At 45.2% G+C, this 21,406-nt stretch overlaps 1 protein-coding gene across 5 annotated transcripts in view; it reads left to right on the forward strand.

The window, feature by feature from the left end:
- Nucleotides 1-21,406, forward strand: part of SVOPL (SVOP like) — a 181,885-nt gene that overhangs the window by 18,332 nt on the left and 142,147 nt on the right. For all 5 annotated transcript variants that reach the window (XM_064373094.1, XM_064373072.1, XM_021665310.2 and 2 more), the window contains 4 exons: nt 289-360; nt 4,023-4,147; nt 7,921-7,984; nt 19,733-19,858. In XM_064373094.1, the coding sequence (XP_064229164.1) occupies nt 289-360; nt 4,023-4,147; nt 7,921-7,984; nt 19,733-19,858 (387 nt within the window). The remainder of the gene's footprint in view (nt 1-288; nt 361-4,022; nt 4,148-7,920; nt 7,985-19,732; nt 19,859-21,406) is intronic.

Genomic DNA, 21,406 nt, shown 5'->3' on the forward strand with positions numbered 1-21,406 from the left:
CAGCAGGAGGACAGCAGCTCCGAGGACCTTGTTTCCACCTGCGGGGGAGGGGGGTGTCTCCCTCGTTAGGCGATCGAGTGGGATCCGCCAACAGGGAGCATAAACTGCCTTTAAAATCCTGAACATGAAGTGTGTCAGGAGCAAGCAAGCGCTTTGTGAAACCCTGTTCTTTAAATTAACTCCCATTCCTCAGGTATTTCCAGCCTACTTCTAGTGCAAATGGCTAATGGGGTGAAGTAACATCTAAAAACGACTTGGAGAACCATTTTGTCTCACTCCCACCCGCAGATGGTGTTTTTTGGCTACATGGTCTTCAGTATCCTCTTTGGCCTCCTGGCTGACAGATACGGCCGCTGGAAGGTATGTCAGGCCTCAGGGTCTCATTTGGAAGTTTCTTTTGCGTATTCTTTTGGGGGCAGCCTTATCGCTGCTTCTCTCTAGTAGGCATCTCCCTCCCATTACACAGTATAGAAAATGTGGATATTTTCCTCCCTGATGCAACATCCCAGGCTTATCTTCTGGACATCTCATTGTTCTCAGGGTACCTGTGGGCACAACTTTTTCTCTGCATTCCAGGTGTAGAGTAAAAGGAAATGCAGGTATTACAGAGTTCCAAGAAATCTCTACCAAGAAGCACTAGAGGAATGAAGGCCGCTAAGTGGCTCTATTTGAACTCCTAAAGTTTGGGACTTAGAAGTAGTCATGGGTTGGTTAGATGCCCCCCATGTCCAGTTTACTGTGGATTAAGGACAGTGGCTCTGATGTCGGTGGGGGAACACGTCTGTTCTCTCTATCCACACATTCACTTCTTTTTTTTTTTTTTTTTTTTTTGAGACAGAGTTTCGCTCTTGTTACCCAGGCTAGAGTGCAATGGTGCCATCTCAGCTCACCGCAACCTCCGTCTCCTGGGTTCAAGCAATTCTCCTGCCTCAGCCTCCCGAGTAGCTGGGACTACAGGTGTGCGCCACCATGCCCAGCTAATTTTTGTATTTTTAGTAGAGACGGGGTTTCACCGTATTGACCAGGATGGTCTAGATCTCTTGACCTCATGATCCACCTGTCTCGGCCTCCCAAAGTGCTGGGATTATAGGCATGAGCCACTGCTCTCGGCCTCACACATTCACTTCTAAGAGTCAATAAGGGGAAATGGAAAAGGCCCCTTTTGCCCTTCACAGCAGCCCTATTTCTCTTGGGAGGTTTTTTCCTCTGGTTTTCGTTTAACTGACGAGTCCACTGCTGCAGCTACAAGCTCGAAAGAAGGTGTTCTTCTTTCAGGGAGACACCTACATGTCATGAACAAATGTCCAAAAAGTCTCTAGTACCCCAGAGCACTCAGCTGGGTTCAGAGAGAGCAAGTATCCCTTAACTTTGGGGCAAGAGAACTCACCCTTGTGCACCTATCTGTTTGAAACCAGCAGGAATTGGTCACAAATGGAAAGACAAGTCCAAGTTACAATCAGTAGGAAACAGATGCAAGTTTTAAAGCGTGTGATGTAATTTAGAACAAGAGAAAGTAAAACCACTAGTGCTGGATGGCCAAGAGCATAAGCCGAACCTGCTGCCATGAGGCAGAGGTGGAGAAAGCAGGAGTTCTCTGCGGGACCATTTGCCTGAATCTCCTGTCCAGGGACAGAAATGGAAGCCGTTGATCTTAAATGAGAGAATTTAAAAAGAAGCCCCCCCAAACCCTAGACCTCAACCTAAAGGAAAGGAGGTCCAGATTCAGATAGACTCACCCTTTTGTGTCCAGTGAAACCTCTGGAGTTAGGGGAACACGGTGGGTTCGTATAGCAAGTCCATGAGGAGACTCCGGGTGATTGTGGGGTAAGGGTCTGATGTTGCTCTGAACCCTGCCAGCTATGTCAGAAACATTGACCTAAAGGAAGAAACAGAGGCAAAATTAATTTAAGTAGGGAGTTTATTTGGACCAAGGTTGAGGATCGCAGCCCAGAAGTCATATGGTCCAGTTGCCCTGAATATATGCTCCGATTAGCAGCAGTTACAAGGGAGTTTTTTGAAGGAGGGGAGAAAAGAATTTGGGGGCACTTCGTAAGTTAACTAATAATTTACACTGGTTCATTAAAATAACGTAATCTATCTTACCTTACCCCTCATTGTTCTTTTTATCACAAAATCTAAACACACAGAGATAATGGATGAGCGTCACATCAAGTTGAGCAACTTGTGGTAACATTTTAGGTAATTTATCAGCTAATCTGGAAACTACAGGGAAGGGAAGAAAAACAAAATGCCTTTAGACAATTACCCAGGGCATGGGTGCGGGAATGTGACTGACATCTCACTGCCCCTGTGTCTCTGGACCTGATAAATTCTGCATACCTCACATTCCTCAGACTGCTTTGAGCCGCGCTTTTCTTTCTCAAGTTGATGGATGTACAGAATTAAAACATATTAGAATGTAGACATTTGCAGGTGTCAACATAGCAGCTACACATTTTGCTCACGTTGGTAGAGCTTTGGAACTAGCTCCTTGCTCAAAGTCACGTACCTACTAAGATTAGACATGAAGACATAAATTATGTCTTTTCTGTTTGCTTGATTTCTGGTGAAATTCTCTCTAAGCATAAACACAAATGGAGGAAACTCAAAGGAAAACATGCATAGAATTGGCTGTATGTTTTAATCTATGACATGAAATAACTATCATAGATTCTTGTAAATATGAAAACAAGTATCTCAAAAAGGACAAAAAGTCATTTTATAAAAGAAATGCAAATGGTCAAGCAACCTTGAAAAAACATGAAACACAAGATTTATCAAAAACAAAATACACAGCAGGATATAATTTTTCCTTTTCAAATCTGTAAGGAAAAATTTCCTTAAAGAATCCTGCACTAGCCGGGCGCGGTGGCTCACGCCTATAATCCCAGCACTTTGGGAGGCCGAGGCGGGTGGATCACGAGGTCAAGAGATCGAGACCATCCTGGTCAACATGGTGAAACCCCGTCTCTACTAAAAGTACAAAAATTAGCTGGGCATGGTGGTGCACGCCTGTAGTCCCAGCTATTCGGGAGGCTGAGGCAGGAGAACTGCTTGAACCCAGGAGGCGGAGGTTGCAGTGAGCCAAGATCGTGCCATTGCACTCCAGCCTGGGTAACAAAAGCGAAACTCCATCTCAAAAAAAAAAAAAAAAAGAATCCTGCACCATCGAAATGGACACATGTCTTCCAAGTGTGTAGACACCCTCATTATACCCTACTGGTGTTATTATATCATCATATATAATAAACGCTATTGGTATAATTTTTCTGACCATGAGCTTGGCAGTATGAATCAGGAACCTTGAAAATATTGTGCTAGCCTGATCATTTGTTTTCCAGAAATCTAGCTTGCTAAAGATGTCAGAGAGGGCATAATGACTTAAGCACAGATGCCATCACAGCTTATTTTAATAATGAGAAGTTCTGAAACAACTTTAACTTCAACAGTAGAGAAAGATCTTATGTGTTGCATGTATGAAAGTACATCTTTCCACTGGAATATGTACAGCCATTAACACATTGTTTTACAAACAGAAGATGAAACGGTGTTAAGAGTATTTTCTCTGGGTTGGACAATTAATGGTGGTTTCAATTGTTTAATTTTCTTTTTTCTGTATTGTTAATTATGAACTTACATGATCCTTATAATTAAGGAAACAGCAAATACCTTACATGTGCTCCTGGTACTCCTCCCAATGTACGCCTCATTGTGTCCCCAACAGCCCTGTGAGGAGGGAGGACACGTGTTTGCCTTCTGATGTGCAAGTTCAGGGACCTGCCACCCATAAAGTTGGGCACAGCAGGGTGGTTTTAAAGAATGGTCTGAACTTGGAAGGTCTAGGCTTTCAGACACTAGAATGGCATGGATCGTATTGCTGGATGATTGAGAGAGACCAGTGGGCTTGCTATAGATGAACCCACTGTCAGGAGGGAAACAGAAAATCACCTTCAGAAGTTAGGGCTTCTTCCCTCCGCGTGTGGAGGCGGGTCCCCGTCACCAGTGTTCTGTTGTTGCTTCAGATTCTGCTCATCTCGTTCCTGTGGGGAGCCTATTTCTCCTTGCTGACTTCGTTTGCTCCTTCGTACATCTGGTTTGTCTTCCTGCGGACGATGGTGGGCTGTGGCGTGTCCGGCCACTCACAAGGGTAAATATGTTACCCAGCGGACCCTGAGACAGAAACGCCTACCCCTGCAGGCCCTTACCCGAACCCTGCACTTAATAGACCAAAAGCATCGTGAACCCAGTATACCCAAGACAGGTTTCGTTCCATTAGGGAGAAAGCTTATTTTGCCAAAGTTAAGGACGTGCCTGTGACAGCCTCAAGAGGTCCTGGCGACGTGTGCCCAAGGTGGTAGGGGTACAGTTTGCTTTTACACATTTTAGGGGGATGTAATACATCAATTAATATGTGTAAGATTATGGGGTCTGTTGGGGGTGGCAAGGGAGGGACAACATGGGGAGAAATGCCAGATGTAGGCAGCAAACCACATTGCCATGTGTGTACCTATGCAACAATCCTGCGTGATCTGCACATGTACCCCAGAACCTAAAGTACAATTTTAAAAAATACATGTAAGATTTACATTGATTACCTCTGGAAGAGCAGGACAACTTGAAGGGTGGGGTCCTTCCAGATCATAGGTAGATGTAAATATATGCTTTTTTTTTTTTTTTTTTTTTTTGAGATAGAGTCTTGCTCTGTTGCCCAGGCTGGAGTACAATGGCGCAATCTCAGCTTGCTGCAACTTCCGATTCCCAGGTTCAAGTGATTCTCCTGCCTTAGCCTCCCGAGTAGCTGGGATTACAGGCATGTGCCACCACGCCCAGCTAATTTTTGTAATTTTAGTAGAGGTGGGGTTTCTTCATGTTGGCTAGGCTAGTCTCAAACTCCTGACCTTAGATGATCCCCCGCATCAGCCTCCCAAAGTGCTGGGATTACAGGCATGAGTCCTTGCACCCAGCTGATCTAAACATATTCTGATTGGCATTGGTTGAAGAGTTATTATCAGTAGAAAGGAATGTCCAGGTTAACACATTCTGGTTTCTACAACCAAGGTTTTATCATGCAGATGAAGCCTCCAGGTTGCCAGCTTCAGAGGAAGTAGGCTGTAAATGTTTTTTTTTAACCAGACTTAAGGTCTGCATTGATGTTAATGCTGTGGTGGGGGGTGGCGCATGTATCGTGAGGCATGTCCGACCCCACTTCCTGTCATGGCCTGAACCAGTCTTCCAGGTTAAATTTTAGAGTGCCTTGGCTGAGGAGGAAATCCATTCAGATGGTGGTTGTTGGGAGGTGAAGGGGGGGGTTCAAATTTTATTTTTGGTTTACAGCATTCATAAGATACAGATTTATAGACGTCACTGTGCAAATTCAGTCTGAGCTTTGTTTGGTTTTTAGTGATAGCTGCTTATTTAATGCTCTAGTAGGAGACGTTTTCTCCTTAAAATGATGCTTGATGGTGAGGCTAGCAGAGTGCTAGGTCAAACACATGTTAGCTTTTTTGTTCATAAGGCTATTTGTTGTTTTTTCAGATGTGTAATATTTTGTTACACTAAATACTAACAAAAAGTGCCACATATTACGTAACAAAAAGGTCAACCCAGGCTGTGCGCGGTGGCTCATACCTGTAATCTGAGCACTTTGGGAGACTGAGGCAGATCCCTTGAGCCCAGGAGTTTAAGACCAGCCTGAGCAACATAGTGAGACCCTGTGTCTAAAAAAAGAAAAAAAAAAAGTTAAGTCAGTCCAAACATAATTTATTGAATTCGTTGGAAGAATTTGGTTTGGTCATAAGCTCCTGGAACATTTAGGAGTAACCACTTTTAAGTAGTATCACCCTGTGATTTAAGACACCTCTTGTAAAAGGGAGGGGGGACATACATCAGACATGATCAAACTAGAGTGACTCCATCTTGAATAGGGTCTGGGTAAACTGAGGCTGAGACCTGCTGGGCTGCATTCCCAGGAGGCTGGGCATTCGTAGTCACAGGAAGAGAGGAGATCTGCAGGACTGGTTTCACAAGATACAGGTCAAAGAGACCCTGATGATAAGACAAGATGTGGTAAAGAAACTGGCCTAAACCCACTAAAACCAAGATGGTGACCACAGAGAGCTCTGGTTGTCTTCACTGCTCGTTATACCCTAATTATGATGTATTAGCATGCCAAAAGACACTCCCACTGGTGCCACGGCAGCTTACACATTCCCTGGCAATGTCAGAAGCTACCCTTATGGTCTACAACGGGGAGGAACCCTCATTTGTGGGAACTCCCCACCCCTTGAATTGACAGGGCCCTTGGGCGATTCTCCTCTGGGTGCCTTGGAGCAGGCTATTCTTAAGATATATTAGGAGATGTCAAAACACCTAATTACTGCCTTCATGTGTTAGAAAAAAAATTGTTCTTCCCTAGGGCATACAGTAAGCTTTGGAGCCCTAAAGGAGTAGAAGTTAAGTAAAAATTTAAAACATTCCCCAGGAAACAGCTCAAAAAATATGTTAAAACTCCCAAATTCTGGCTAACAACAGCAACAGAGAAGAGCAATTAGAAAACTGATGGAATACCTTTCTATTCTTCTAGTCACAAAGAAAATATGTACTTAATTAGAAACTTGTGCCGGGCGTGGTGGCTCATGTCTGTAATCCCAGCACTTTGGGAGGCTGAGGCAGGTGGATCACAAGGTCAGAAGTTCGAGACCAGCCTGACCAACATGGAGAAACTCTGTCTCTACTAAAAATACAAAAATTAGCTGGATGTGGTGGCACATGCCTGTAATCCCAGCTGCTTGGGAGGCTGAGGCAGGAGAATCACTTGAACTTGGGAGGCAGTGGTTGCGATGAGCCGAGATTGTGCCATTGCACTCCAGCCTGAACAACAAGAGTGAAACTCCATCTCAAAAAAAAAAAAAAAAAATTAGAAACTTGTGCCTTGACTGTCCTCATTACTTGAGAGAACTGTTTACCTTCTCTTGGGTGTAGTTTTAATTTCCCAATATGTTTTAGAAAAGGGAATCAGGCTGAGTGCAGTGGCTCACCCCCATAATCCCAGCCCTTTGGGAAGCTGAGGTGTGACAGCTGCTTGAGGTCAGGATTGGCAATGTAGCAAGATCCCATCTCTGCAAAAAATTAAAAAATTAGTTGGGTGTGGTGGTGAGCACCTAAAATCCCAGCTACTTGGCAGACTGAGGTGAGAGGATCTTTTGAGCCCAGGAGTTTGAGGCTGCAGTGAGCTGTGATCAAACCACTGGACTCCAGCCTGGGAGACGGCCACACTTTGTCTCTAAAAGAAATAAATAAGAAAAGGGAATTAGGCTTGGGGAAACATTTTGCCAATGCTTCCTTTGGCAAAACAGATAAGGCTTATATTTCCTTTTCTTTTTTTTTTTTTAAGACGGAGTCTTGCTCTGTCGGCCAGGTTGGAGTGCAATGGTGCAATCTCGGCTCACTGTAGCCTCTGCCTCCTGGGTTCAAGTGATTCTCCTGCCTCAGCATCCTAGGTAGCTGGGATTATAGGCGCACGCCACCACGCTTGGCTAATTTTTGTGTTTTTAGTAGTGACAGGGTTTCACCATGTTGGCCAGGCTGGTCTCAAACTCCTGACCTCAGGTGATCTACCTGCCTTGGCCTCCCAAAGTGCTGGGATTACAGGCGTAAGCCACCACCTCCGGCCAAGGCTTACATTTCTTAAGTGACAGAAAGTTTGAAATATTGGGAGTAAGATGTAAACCCAGGGGCAGTTGTCAGTTTACTTCTTATTTTTCTCTTATGTGGATATTAGCTGTCACAATTATGTTCTGATATATCGTCAACTTCTGTGCTCTTGAATTTTTGATCCCTGTGACAAGAAAAACTGATTATTTTTAAAAAGATTATTTAGTTTTTAAAACAAAATTGTGCTTTTTCCTGCTTCCTGTTTAGGTTAATCATAAAGACTGAATTTTTGCCCACAAAATACCGAGGCTATATGTTACCGTTGTCTCAGGTAAGACAAAATAAGGAGTTCTGCCTAGCCTTCTGCGTCCTATGGGATGTGATGTACATGCAGGCATACCTTGGAAATATTGCTGTTTGGTCCCAGATCGCCGCAATTCAGCGAGTGTCAGAATAAAGTGAGTCACGCAAAGTTTGGTTTCCCAGTGCGTGTAAATGTTACACTATCCTGAAGTCTGGTAAGTGTGCAATAGCATCATGTCTACAAAACAGTGTACACACCTTAATTTTAAAATACTTGATTGCTGATAAAGTCTAATGATCGCTGAGCCTTTAGAGAGTCATACTCTTTTTGCTGGTGGAAGGTCTTGCCTCAGTGTTGACAGCTGCTGGCTCATCAGGGTGGTGGTTGCTGAAGATTGCGGTGGTTGTGGCAGTTCCTTAAAAACAGACAACAATGGGCCGAGCACAGTGGCTCTTGGCTGTAATCCCAGCACCTTGGGAGGCCAAGGCGGCAGATCATGTTTGAGACCAGCCCGGCCAACACAGTGAACCCCTGTCTTTACTAAAAATGCAAAAAATTAGCCAGGCATGGTAGCGGGTGCCTGTAATCCCAGCTACTTGGGAGGCTGAGTCAGGAGAATCGCTTCAACCCAGGAGGCGGAGGTTGCAGTGAGTTGAGACGATGCCATTGTACTCCAGCCTGGGCTACAGAGTGAGACTCAGTCTCAAAAAAAAAATGAAAAAAGACGATGAAGTTTGCCACATCAATGGACTTCTTCTTTTCCCAAAAGATTTCTCTGTAGGTTGTGGTGCTGTCTGATAGCATTTTTAGTCGATCATCCCAAACTGTGTTATGCCTTTTCAACTAAGTTTAGGAGTATTCTAAATTCTTTGTTGTCATTTCAACAGTGTTCATAGCCTCTTCACAAGGAGTAGATTTGATCTCAAGAAATCACTTTTGTGGCTTATCCATAAATATTAATTCTATAATATATATTACAGTGATATTTGTATATATTATACTATATAAAAATATATGTATATATTATACTAATATATTGCATGCACATATATGTAAATTATGTAACTATATTAGTGTAATATATACAAAATATATACATAAATACAAAATATATGTATATATTTTGAGGTCAGATATGTAAATATATGTGTATATTACACTAATATATAGCATATACATATATGTATATTGTGTATTTACATACATATATGTAAATTATGTATATGGAATATATTAGTATCATAGATACATATATTTTGTAATATATACAAAATATATATTACAAATATACGTTTTGTAATATATACAAAATATGTATTACACTAATATATTGCATATATACATGTAAATTATGTAAATATACTAGTGTAATATATACATAGTACATATACATTTATATGCATATATATTACTGTATAGAGTGTGTGTGTGTGTGTGTGTGTGTGTGTAGCTTATATCACCATAGAGGATAAAAGTGAGGCTCTGATTATTATTTTTTTTGAGACCCAGTTTCGCTTTTGTTGCCCAGGCTGAAGTACGGTGGCGTGATCCTGCCTCACTGCAGTCTCCATCTCCCAGGTTCAAGTGATCCTCCTGTCTCAGTCTCCTGGGTAGCTGGGATTACAGGCGCCTGCTACCATGCCCAGCTAATTTTTTGTATTTGTAGTAGAGATGAGGTTTTACCACGTTGGCCAGGCTGGTCTTGAACTCCTGACCTCAGGTGATCCACCCGCCTTGGCCTCCCAAAGTGCTGGGATTACAAGCATGAGCCACTGTGCTCAGTGGGGTTTGATTTTTTCTTTTCTTTCTTTCTTTCTCTTTTTTGTTTGAAACAGATTCTTGCTCTGTCACCCAGGCTGGAGTTCAGTGGAGCGATCTTGGCTCACTGCAGCCTCTGCCTCCCAGGCTCAAGTGATCCTCCCACCTCAGCAACGTGAGTAACAGGGATTAAAGGTGCACACCATCCATGCCAGGTAATTTTTGTATTTTTTGTAAAGATGGGGTTTTGCCATGTTGCCTAGGCTGGTCTCAAACTCCTGAGCACAAGCAATCCGCCCACCTCAGCCTCCTGAAATGCTGGGATTACAGGTGTGAGCCACTGTGGCCAGCACATTCTGATTTCTTTAAATAAATCAGATTTCTTAAAAAAAAAAAGTTAGATAGCCAGATAGATAGATAGATAGATAGATGGATAGATAGATAGATAGGTAGATGGATGTGGTCTCACGTGTTGACCATGCTGGTCTGAAACTCTTGGTTATTCTCCTGCCTCAGCCTCCTAAAGTATTGGGATGACAGATGTGAGCCTTTTCACCCGGTGAGCAGTAGTATTTTGAAAAATCTTTTTTTCCGAGGTAGGTCTCAACAGTGGGCTTAAAATACTCAGTAAACCATGCTGTAAACAGACATGCTGTTATCCAGGTTTTGTGTTCCATTTCTAGAGCACAGAGTAGATTAGCATCATTTAAAAATTTTATTTTATTGATACATAGATGTACATATTTTGGGTATATATGTGATACTTTGATACATTCATGTAATCAAGTTAAGGTAATTGGGATATCTATCATCTTATTTATCTCTTCTATATACTAGGAACCTATGAATTGTTCTCTTCAAGCTATTTTGAAATGTGCAGTCAGTTAATACTAACTATAGTCACTCTACTGAAACACCAGCTCTTATTTCTTCTATCTCTGTGTTTGTGTGCAAGATTTAGTATAATTCTTATTTATTTATTATTTGTTTTTGAGGGAGAGTCTTGCTCTATTACCCAGGCTGGCATGCAGTGGCATGATCTTGGCTCACTGCAACCTCCACCTCCTGGGTTCAAGAGATTCTTATCCCTCAGCCTCTCAAGTGGCTGGGATTATAGGAATTCACCACCACACCTAGATTTTTTTTTTATTTTTTCTTTTTCTTTGAGACGCAGACTTGCTCTGTCACCAAGGCTGAAGTGCAATGATATGATCTCGACTCACTGCAACCTCCGCCTACTGGGTTCAAGTGATTCTCCTGCCTCAGCCTCCTGAGTAGCTGGGATTACAGGCATGCACCACCATGCCCAGCTAATTTTTGTATTTCTAGTAGAGATGGGGTTTCACCATGTTGGCCAGGCTAGTTTCAAATTCCTGACCTCGTGATCCGACTGCCTCGGTCTCCCAAGGTGCTGGGATTACAGTCATGAGCCACCACACCCAGCCCTGCATTTTTTCTTTAGTAGAGATGAGGTTTTGCCATGTTGGCCAGGCTGGTCTTGAACTCCTGACCTCGAGTGATCTGCCCGCCTCAGCCTCCCGAAGTACTGGGATTACACATGAGACCCACCAGGCCTGACCCCAAGATTGAGCATAATTGTTAAGGGCCCTAGGATTTTCAGAATAGTCAATGATCATTGGCTTCAACTTGAAGTCACCAGGAGCATTAACCCCTAATAAGAGAGTCAGGCTGTCCTTTGAAGCTGTGAAATAGGGCACAGCTATTGGTTTTTTCCCTCTGTAGCTGTGAAAGTCCAGCATGGCATCTTCTTCCAATGGAAGGCTGTTTCATCTACACTGAAAATCTATTGTTGAGTGTAGCCCTGCACCGGTGATCTTAACTAGATCTCCTGGATAACTTGCTGCAGCTTCTCCATCAGCACCTGCTGTTTCACCTTGCACTTTTTTTTTTTTTTTTTTTGAGACAGTCTGTCTCTGTTGCCCAGGCTAGAGTGCAGTGGTATGGTCTCAGCTCACTGCAACCTCTGGCTCCCGAGTTCAAGCGATTCTCCTGCCTCAGCCTCCCTAGTAGCTGGGATTACAGGCATGTGCCACCACACCCAGCTAATTTATTTGTATTTTTAGTAGAGATGGGGTTTCGCTATGTTGGTCTGGCTGCTCTTGAACTCCTGACCTCAAATGGTCCACCCACCTCAGCCTCCCGAAGTGCTGGGATTACAGGCGTGAACCACCGTGTCTGGGCCACTTTCTTATCACTTTGCTCACTAGAGTTTATTTCCTTCAAGAACTTTTCCTTGGCATTCACACCTTGCCTATTTGGTGCACGAGGCCTAGCTTTTGGCTTACCTCAGCTTTCGACATGCCTTCCTGATGAAGCTTAATCATTTCTAGCTTTAGATTTAAATAAGAGATGTGGCTGGGTGTGGCAGCTCACACCTGTAATCCCAGCACTTTGGAAGCCAAGGTGGGACGATTGCTTGAGGCCAGGAGTTTGAGACCAGCCCATACAACACAGTGAGACCCCATGTCTACAAAAATTAAAAAATCAGGCCAGACACAGTGGCTGTCATCCGTAATCCCAGCACGTTGGGAGGCTGAGGTGGGAAGATCACTTGAGGTCAGGTGTTTGAGACCAATTCGGCGAACATGGTAAAACCCTGTGTCTGCTAAAAATACAAAAATGAGCCTGGTGTGGTGGCAAGCGCCTGTAGCCCCAGCTGCTCAGGAGGCTGAGGCAAAAGAATCATTTAAATCCGGGAGGTGGAGGTTGCAGTGAGCCTACATTGCGCCACTGCACTCCAGCCTGGGAGACAGAGAGAGACTCTGTCTCAAAAAAAAAAAAATTGTAATATTTGCAAAGTGCTCTCAAGCAAAGCACAATTAAAAGGAGGTGAGCCTGTGCCTGTTTATTTTTGGCTGGTTGATGGTTCTTCAGTTGATACAGTATTATTTGGTACAAACCAAAGAGCCCTGGGAATGCTTGAAGCCATAGGTCCAATTCTAAGGTTTTCTGAATCCAGGATTATCATCACCCAACAGCAGCATTTAGAACGCAGCAACCAAAAAGTCCAGTGACTGGTCTGACTGGAGTGCCAGAAGCCTAGGAATGCATCCAGGATGAACTTTCTTCCCCACCCAGCCTTCGGTGGCGGGTCCCGGCTGCTACCCCTTCAGGCTATGCTGCCTCCCTTCCAAGAAACCTGATGGTTGAAAGTCCAGAATTGGTTCATACCTGAGAGATTGGGCTAAAATTGCCTCTTTAGTTGCTCCCAATTTCTCCTCAGGCCCCTCCTGGCTGTTGATTAGAGGTTTTGAATCCAGAAGACAGGTCAATCTAGGTGCCTTGTCCCATCTCCACGTAAAGCCCTGATTTTTCAGAGGAACCAGGAAAAAGATGACCCTTCCAACTGAAGCCTTATACACTTGGCAATAAATAAAGCAGTAGGAAAATACTTTCAAATTAATTTTGTTAGTAAACATAGGTGACAATTTTTTTTTCTTTTTAAAGATAGGGTTTCACCATGATGGCCAGGGTGGTCTTGAACGCCTGACCTCAGGTGATCCACTCACCTCGGCCTCCCAAAGTGCTAGGATTACAGGCATGAGCCACTGCACCCAGTGACAATTTTTTGTTTTTTTTTTTTTTTTTTTTTTTTGAGATGAAATCTCGCTCTGTCACCCAGGCTGGAGTGCAGTGATATGATCTTGGCTCACTGCAATCTCCGCCTCCTGGATTCAAGTGATTCTCCTGTCTTAGCCTCCGGAGTGGCTGGGACTACAAGCATGAGCAGCCATGCCCAGCTAATTTTTTATATTTTTAGTAGAGACAGGGTTTCACCATGGTGACCAGGCTGGTCTCGAACTCCTGACCTCAAGTGATCCACCCACCTCAACCTCCCAAAGTGCTGGGATTACAGGCGTGAGGCACCACGGCCAGCCTGACAAAAAATGTTTTTAAAGACTCTAAGAGGCCCAGTGCGGTGGCTCATGCCTGTGGTCCCGGCACTTTGGGAAGCCAAGGTGGGTGGGTCACAAGGTTAGGAGTTCGAGACCAGCCTGGCCAACATGGTGAAACCCCATCTCTACTAAAAATATAAAAATTAGCCAGATGTGGTGGTGGGCGCCTATAATCCCAGCTACTTGGGAGGCTGACGCAGGAGAAGCACTTGAATCTGGGAGGTGGAGGTTGCAGTGAGCTGAGATTGCGCCATTGTACTCCAGCCTGGGCAACGAGAGCAAGACTTTGTCTCAAAAAAAAAAAAAAAAAAAAGAATCTAACAAGTACTGGATAGTGATTCTTTTCAATCCCTGCAGCTCTCTTCTAATCTTTGTCAAGATAGAGGCACAAGCCAGGTGTGGTGGCCCATGCCTATAATCCCAACACTTTGGGAAGCCAAGGCAGGCAGATCGCTTGAGCCCAGGAGTTTGAGACCAGTCTGGGCAACAATGTGAAACTCTGTCTCTACAAAAAAAATTCAAAAATTAGCTGGGTGTAGTGGCATGTGCCTGTAGTCCCAGCTACTCAGGAGGCTGAGGTGGGAGGATCACTTAAGCTCAGGCGACCAAGGGACTGAGGCTGCAGTGAGCCATGATTGTGCCACTGTATGCCAGCCTGTGCAGCAGAGTGAAACCCTGTCTCAAAAAACACAAAAACTGAAGACACACACTCCTAATACTCAGTGCTTAGGTCTTGCACACGGTGCTATTGACTGAGCACACTCCTACTCAAGCTCTCCTATGGACATTTTCTCTTCCACCTGCGCCTCTTACCTTGCCATGCTTCCTGGTTATGTCTCTTCCTTGCTGGTCTTATTTTCCACATCTCCTGGGTCATCTAATATGCTCCAATACTGGGCCAGCTCATGCCTGTAACCCCAGCCTTTTGGGAAGCCAAGGCAGGTGGATCACCTAAGGTCAGGAGTTGGAGACCACCCTGGCCCACATGGAGAAACCCTGTCTTTTTTACTAAAAAATACAAAAATTATCTGGGCCTGGTGGTAGGCGCCCATAATCCCAGCTGCTCAGGAGGCTGAGGCAGTAGAATCACCTGAAACCAGGAGGCTGAGACTGCAGCGAGCCAAGATTGTGCCACTGCACTCCAGCCTGGGTGACAGAGTGAGACTCAAAAATATATATGTATATGTATAAAATATATATGTGTATAAAATACATGAAAGTATGTATGTATACACACACATACACACACCACACATATATACATACATATATATATATATATATATATATATATTTATATACACCTCAACCCCTTGATTATTTTTTTAGAGACAGGGTATCTCTCTCTGTTACTCAGGCTAGAGTGTATTGGTGTGATCTTGTTGTATCCAAGCGAGTCAGAAGGAATGCGCCACGCTCTGAGTTCCAAATTAGCAGTCCTTTATTAGCTGGTGACCGAGAGACAGCTAACACTCAAAATTCTCTCGGCCCCGAGGAAGGGGCTTGATTATCTTTTATACCTTGATTTAGGTAGGGGAGGGGGAGCCTAGCTGAAGGGAACTTTACAGAAGCAGAACAAGCAAGTTAGATAAGGAAGCTGGTAACCAGGGGGCAGGAGGTTGCCAGGGTTGTTTGTTGCTAAGGGTATTTTCATATAGTCATCAAGGCGGGTAGCAGGGGGAGCTTTCCATACAATCAATCACCAAGGAAGGTATTCACAATAGCAGGTATACTTGCCAAGCAGGAAGTGGTTACAGTGGTTACAGGTGCTGGGAACAGTGTGAACCACTCTCAGCGGTTCAAAGCTTCTAAGTGCAGCGTGACCAGCTCTGCACCTGTGGGGGCTATGTCAGAGAGGGATAAGCTAGGCTGGAGCTTACTGCTGAGATGGAGTCAGTTAGGCTAACACAGGCTAAGTTATTACAATCAGCTCCCTGCAGCCTCCTGGACTCCTGGGCTCAAGTGATCCTTCCGCCTCAGCCTCCTGAGTAGCTGGGACTACACATGCATGTCATGGTGCCTAGCAAATTTTAAATTTCTTTTCGTGGAGATGGGGTCTTGCTTTGTTGCCCAGGCTAGTGTCAAACTCCTGGCTTCAAGTGATCCTCCCACCTCAGCCTCCTGAAGTGTTGGGATGATAGGCGTGAGCCACCACACTGGCTCCAAAATCTCTATCTACAACCCAGAGCACCTCCTTAGCCTTCAGACCCAGGCAGCCAATAACATGATAGTCACTTGAATGCCTTACAGGCCCCTCAGTACAAGATACTCAGACCTAATCTCCTCTTCTTCCCCTTAAGCCTCTTATCTCTGTTTCCAATCTCAGTTAAGAGCCAACACTTTCCCCTCAGTGATCTTGGACACAAATTTGGGAGGCATCCTGGACCCTCCCTGTTCTTCATTCCTAATCACCAGCCCTACTAACTCACCCTCTATTATTGGACCTGCCTCCCAGTTTCAAGTGATTCTTTTGCCTCAGCCTCCCGAGTAGCTGGGACTACAGGCATGTGCCACCATGCCCAGCTAAATTTTTGTATTTTCAGTAGCGATGGGGTTTTACCATATTGGCCAGGCTGGTCTTGAACTCCTGACCTCATAATCCACCTGCCTCAGCCTCCCAAAGTGTTGGGATTACAGGCATGAGCCACTGTGCCCGAACCTATCACCTTTATCTCCAAAACGTATTAATCTGTTAAAAAATTTTTGTAGAGGCCGGGCGCGGTGGCTCAAGCCTGTAATCCCAGCACTTTGGGAGGCCGAGGCAGGTGGATCACGAGGTCAAGAGATCGAGACCATCCTGGTCAACATGGTGAAACCCCGTCTCTACTAAAAATACAAAAAAATTAGCTGGGCATGGTGGCGCATGCCTGTAATCCCAGCTACTCAGGAGGCTGAGGCAGGAGAATTGCCTGAACCCAGGAGGCGGAGGTTGCGGTGAGCCGAGATCGTGCCATTGCCCTCCAGCCTGGGTAACAAGAGCGAAACTCCGTCTCAAAAAAAAAAAAAAAAAAGACCATCCTGGCCAACATGGTGAAACCCTGTCTCTACTAAAAATACAAAAAAAATTAGCTGGGCGTGGTGGCACGCGCCTGTGGTCCCAGCTACTCGGGAGACTGAGGCAGAAGAATTGCTTGAACCCAGGAGGCGGCAGTTGCAGTGAGCCAAGATTGCGCCACTGCACTCCAGCCTGGTGACAGAGCAAGACTCCGTCTCAAAAAAAAAAAAAAATTTGTAGAATTAATGTGTCAAAAATGTGTCAATTAAAAATAAAACTTTTTTTTCACCATTTACTACTAAAATCCATTTCAGTCGCTGACCTGGTCGACTGCCGTGGCCTTGTTACTCACCTGGTTACTCATTGCCTCTCCAGCAGTGTTTTCCTGATAATTCACATCCCACTCTATCACATTTTTCTGTTTTCTTTCCAGCTCTTACCGCTTTCTGAAATAATCTTGTTTTTGTTGGTAATAGAGTTATTTAGTGATAAAATAGTCACCCCAGGTCAGGCACAGTGGCTCATGCCTATAATCCCAGCACTTTGGGAGGCCAAGGAGGGCGGATCATTTGAGGTTAGGAACTGGAGATCAGCCTGGCCAACATGGTGAAACCCTGTCTCGACTAAAAATACAAAAAAATTAGCTGAGTGTGATGGTGTGCGCCTGTAATCCCAGCTACTTGGGAGGCTGAGGCGTGAGAATTGCTTGAACCCAGGAGGCGGAGGTTGCAGTGAGCCAAGATCGCATCACTGCACTCCAGCCTGGGTGACAGAGTGACACCCTGTCTCCAAAAAAAAAAAGTCACCCCACAATTTCCCCAAAGAGTCTTCTGTATCTTCTCTCCATCTCTGTGAGGTGAATGGAGTTACTGTTGACTCCCCAACTTCAGATGGTGAAATAATGCTCAAGCTAAGGCTTAGAGTTGTTTTAATCTGACCGGTGGGGCCTGGCCATGGTGTTCTCCATGTTATTTCCTGATATAAAATAATCTCTAAGATATATATATATATATATGTATTTTTTTTTTCTTCTTTTTTTGACCCAGAGTCGCCCAGGTTTGATCACAGCTCACAGTAGCCTCAACCTCCCAGGCTCAAGTGACCCCTCCTTTCTCAGCCTCCTGAGTAGCTGGGACTACAGGTGCATGGCACTACACCTGCCTAATTAAAAAACTTTTTTAGATATGGTCTTGCTGTATTGGCCAGGCTGGTCTTAAATTCCTAGGCTCAAGTGATCCTCCTGCCTCGGCTTCCCAAAGCGCTGGGATTATAGATGTGAGCCGCCCTGCCTTGCCTGAGATACACTTTTAAGTATAAAAAGCAAAGCATGTGGCTCACACCTGTAATTGCAGCACTTTGGGAGGCCAAGGTGGGCAGATCACTTGAGGTCCAGAGTTCGAGACCAGCCTGGCTAACATGGTTAAACCCCTTCTCTACTAAAAATAAAAAAGTTAGCTGGGCATGCTGGCATGCGCCTGTAATCCCAGCTACTCAGTAGGCTGAGGCAGGAGGGATTACACTTGAGTTTGGAAGGTTGCAGGGAACCAAGATCCCACCTTTGCACTCTAGCCTTGGCAACAAAGTGAGACTCCGTCTAAACAAACAAACAAAAAAAACAGAACATGGAACAGTATGTATACCATGGTACCATCTGTGATAAAAGAAAAACAAAAATTTTCCTATTAGCTTGCTTAGAAGAAATGTAATATTGGTTCCTTCTGAGAATAGAAACTGGATGGCAGAGAACTTGGAGAAGAGGGAATCTTTTCAGTCGTCTCCTATGTGCCTTTTGAGTTATGACCCAGTGAATGTATTATCTAGCCAAAAAAGAAGTCAACGAGATGTCATGGGGTCTCAGTTTTGTTTTGTTTTGAGACGGAGTCTTGCTCTGTCACTCAGACTGGATTTCAGTGGCACGATCTTGACTCACTGCCACTTCCGCCTCCTGGGTGCAAGTGATTCTTCTGCCTCAGCCTCCCGAGTAGCTGGGATTACAGGCGTATGCCAACATGCCCAGCTAATTTTTGTATTTTTAGTAGAGACAGGGTTTCACCACCTTGGCCAGGCTGGTTTCGAACTCCTGACCTCGTGATCCACTCATCTCAGCCTCCCAAAGTGCTGACATTACAGGCATAAGCCACTGTGCCCAGCCTGTTTTTTTTCTTTTTTTCTTTTTTTTTTTTTTTTATAGTGATACATGCTGGGTGCAGTGACTCACGCCTATAGTCCCAACACTTCGAAGGCCGACTGTGGCAGATTGTTTGAGCCCAAGAGTTTGAGACCAGCCTGGGCAACATAGCAAAACCCTGTCTTTACAAAGAATACAAGAATTAGTCTGGCGTGGTAGCACCTGCCTGTAATCCCAGCTACTTGGGAGGATGAGGTGGAGGATCACTTGAGCTTGGGAGGTGGAGGTTGCAGTGAGCTGAGATTGTGCCATTGCACTCCAGCCTGGGTAACAGGGTGAGACCCTGTCTCAAAAAAAAGTTTAGTGGTATTGTTGACTCTCTCCCCAGCTTAGTCTCCCACTTACAGACAAAAACTGAGCCATAGAGAAGTGAAGTGAGTTGTCCAGTTCACCCAGGTCATTCGAGGTAGTGACGGGAGTAGAACCTGAGTTACGTGGTTCTCAAATACTCTCCCATCTCACTCTTTAATAAGGGCAAGGTCGAGTGCTGTGGCTCACGCCTATAGTCCTAGCACTTTGGGAGGCTGAGGCAGGCAGATTGAGCTCAGGAGTTCGAGACCAGCCTGGGCAACATGATGAAACCCTGTCTCCGCAAAAAAATTAAAAAAATGAGCCGGGGTGGTGGTGCGTGCTTGTAGTCCCAGCTACGTGGGGAGCTAAGGTGGAGGGTCACTTGTGCACAGGAGGTTGAGGCTGCAGTGTGCTATGCGCCACTGCACTCTAGCGTGGATGAGAGAGTGAGACCCTGTCTCAGAAACAAAAAACAATGGCAAAATGCTGGACGAGGTGGCTCTCAAAAGAGGATACGTAAAGCACATTGGACGGAAGGAATTTTAATCTTTTAAAAAAAATTTTCTTTTTCCATTGTCATTATTCCCCAAACAAAGAACTTTAATCTTGGACTTCTCTCTCCCCAGGTGTTCTGGCTCGCGGGCTCCCTACTTATCATTGGCCTGGCCTCTGTGATCATCCCCACCATCGGGTGGCGCTGGCTCGTCCGTGTCGCCTCCATCCCGGGCATCATCCTCATCATGGCCTTCAAGGTGGGGAAGCCCTCGTGGCTCCTTTCTGTCCTCCTCTCCTGCTGGTCCAGTGGCTTTCATGCCCACAAATACCTTTTTTTTTTTCTAGAGACAGAGTATCACTCTGTTGCCCAGGCTGGAGTGCAGTGGCGTGATCTCGGCTCACTGCAGCCTTCACCTCCCAGATCCAGGTGATTCACCTGCCTCAGCCTCCCGAGTAGCTGGGATTACAGACATGCGCTACCACGCCCGGCTGATTTTTGTATTTTTAGAGATGAGATTTCGCCATGTTGGCCAAACTGATCTCGAACTCCTGGCCTCAAGTGATCCGCCGGCCTCGGCCTCCCAAAGTGCTGGGATTACAGATGTGAGCCACTGTGCCGGGCCCATGCAGTGCACTATTGCTGAGAATCACACACAGGCCCCCAGGTGCTCGGGGACCAGTTAGCTTAGGAAGCCAGTTGCTTCCTGTGAGCAGATTGTCTGCCTCTGTTGGTGTAGTCTAAGACTTTCTGCTGGCCAGACGTGGTGGCTCATGTCTGTAATCCCAGCACTTTGGAAAACCGAGGCAGGAAGATCATTTGAGCCCAGGAGTTCAAGACCAGCCTGGGCAACATGGCATCTCTACTAAAAATAAAAAATTTAGGCCAGGTGCAGTGGCTCACCCTCTAATTCCAGCACTTTGGGAGGGCCAGGCAGGTGGATCACGAGGTCAGGAGTTCAAGACCAGCCTGGCCAAGATGGTGGAACTCCATCTCTACTAAAAATATTTTTAAAAAATTAGCTGAGTGTGGTAGTAGGCGCCTGTAATCCCAGCTATTTGGGAGGCTAAGGCAGAGAATTACTTGAAACCCAGGAGGCGGAGGTTGCAGTGAGCCGAGATCATGCCACTGCAATTCAGCCTGGGTGACAGAGCAAGACTCCATCTCAAAAAAAAAAAAAAAAAAAAAAAAAAAATAGCCGGGTGTTGTGGTCCATGCCTATGGTCCCAGCTACTCAGGAGTCTGAGATGGGAGGGTTGCTTGGGCCTGGGAGGTCAAGGCTGCAGTCAACTATGATTGAGTCACTGCCTTCCAGCCTGGGCGACAGAGCAACACCCTGTCTCTCAAAATAATAATAATAATAATAATAATAAATTAAGAAAAAAGAAACAGGCCAGGTGAAGTGGCTCATGCCTATAATCCCAGCACTTTGAGAGGCTGAGATGGGCAGATCACGAGGTCAGGGGTTCGAGATCAACATGGCCAACGTGAGGCGAGCACATCATGAGGTCAGGAGTTCGCGACCAGCCTGGCCAATGTAATGAAACCCTGTCTCTACTAAAAATACAAAAATTAGCTGGGTGTGGTGGCGGGCGCCTGTAGTCCCAGCTACTTGGGAGGCTGAGGCAGGAGAATCACTTGAACCTGGGAGGCAGAGGTTGCAGTTAGCCAAGACCATGTCATTGCACTCCAGCCTGGGTGACAGAGTGAGACTCTGTCTCAAAAAAAAAAACCCACAAAAAAGTGCTTCCTTTTGACCGGAACTGCCATTTTCCAGTAATTTACCGAAATGACCAACACAAAGGGA

Source organism: Aotus nancymaae, unplaced genomic scaffold, assembly GCF_030222135.1.
Source record: "Aotus nancymaae isolate 86718 unplaced genomic scaffold, 86718_ANA_hifiasm-v0.15.2.pri h1tg000002l, whole genome shotgun sequence".
Taxonomy (NCBI): domain Eukaryota; kingdom Metazoa; phylum Chordata; class Mammalia; order Primates; family Aotidae; genus Aotus; species Aotus nancymaae.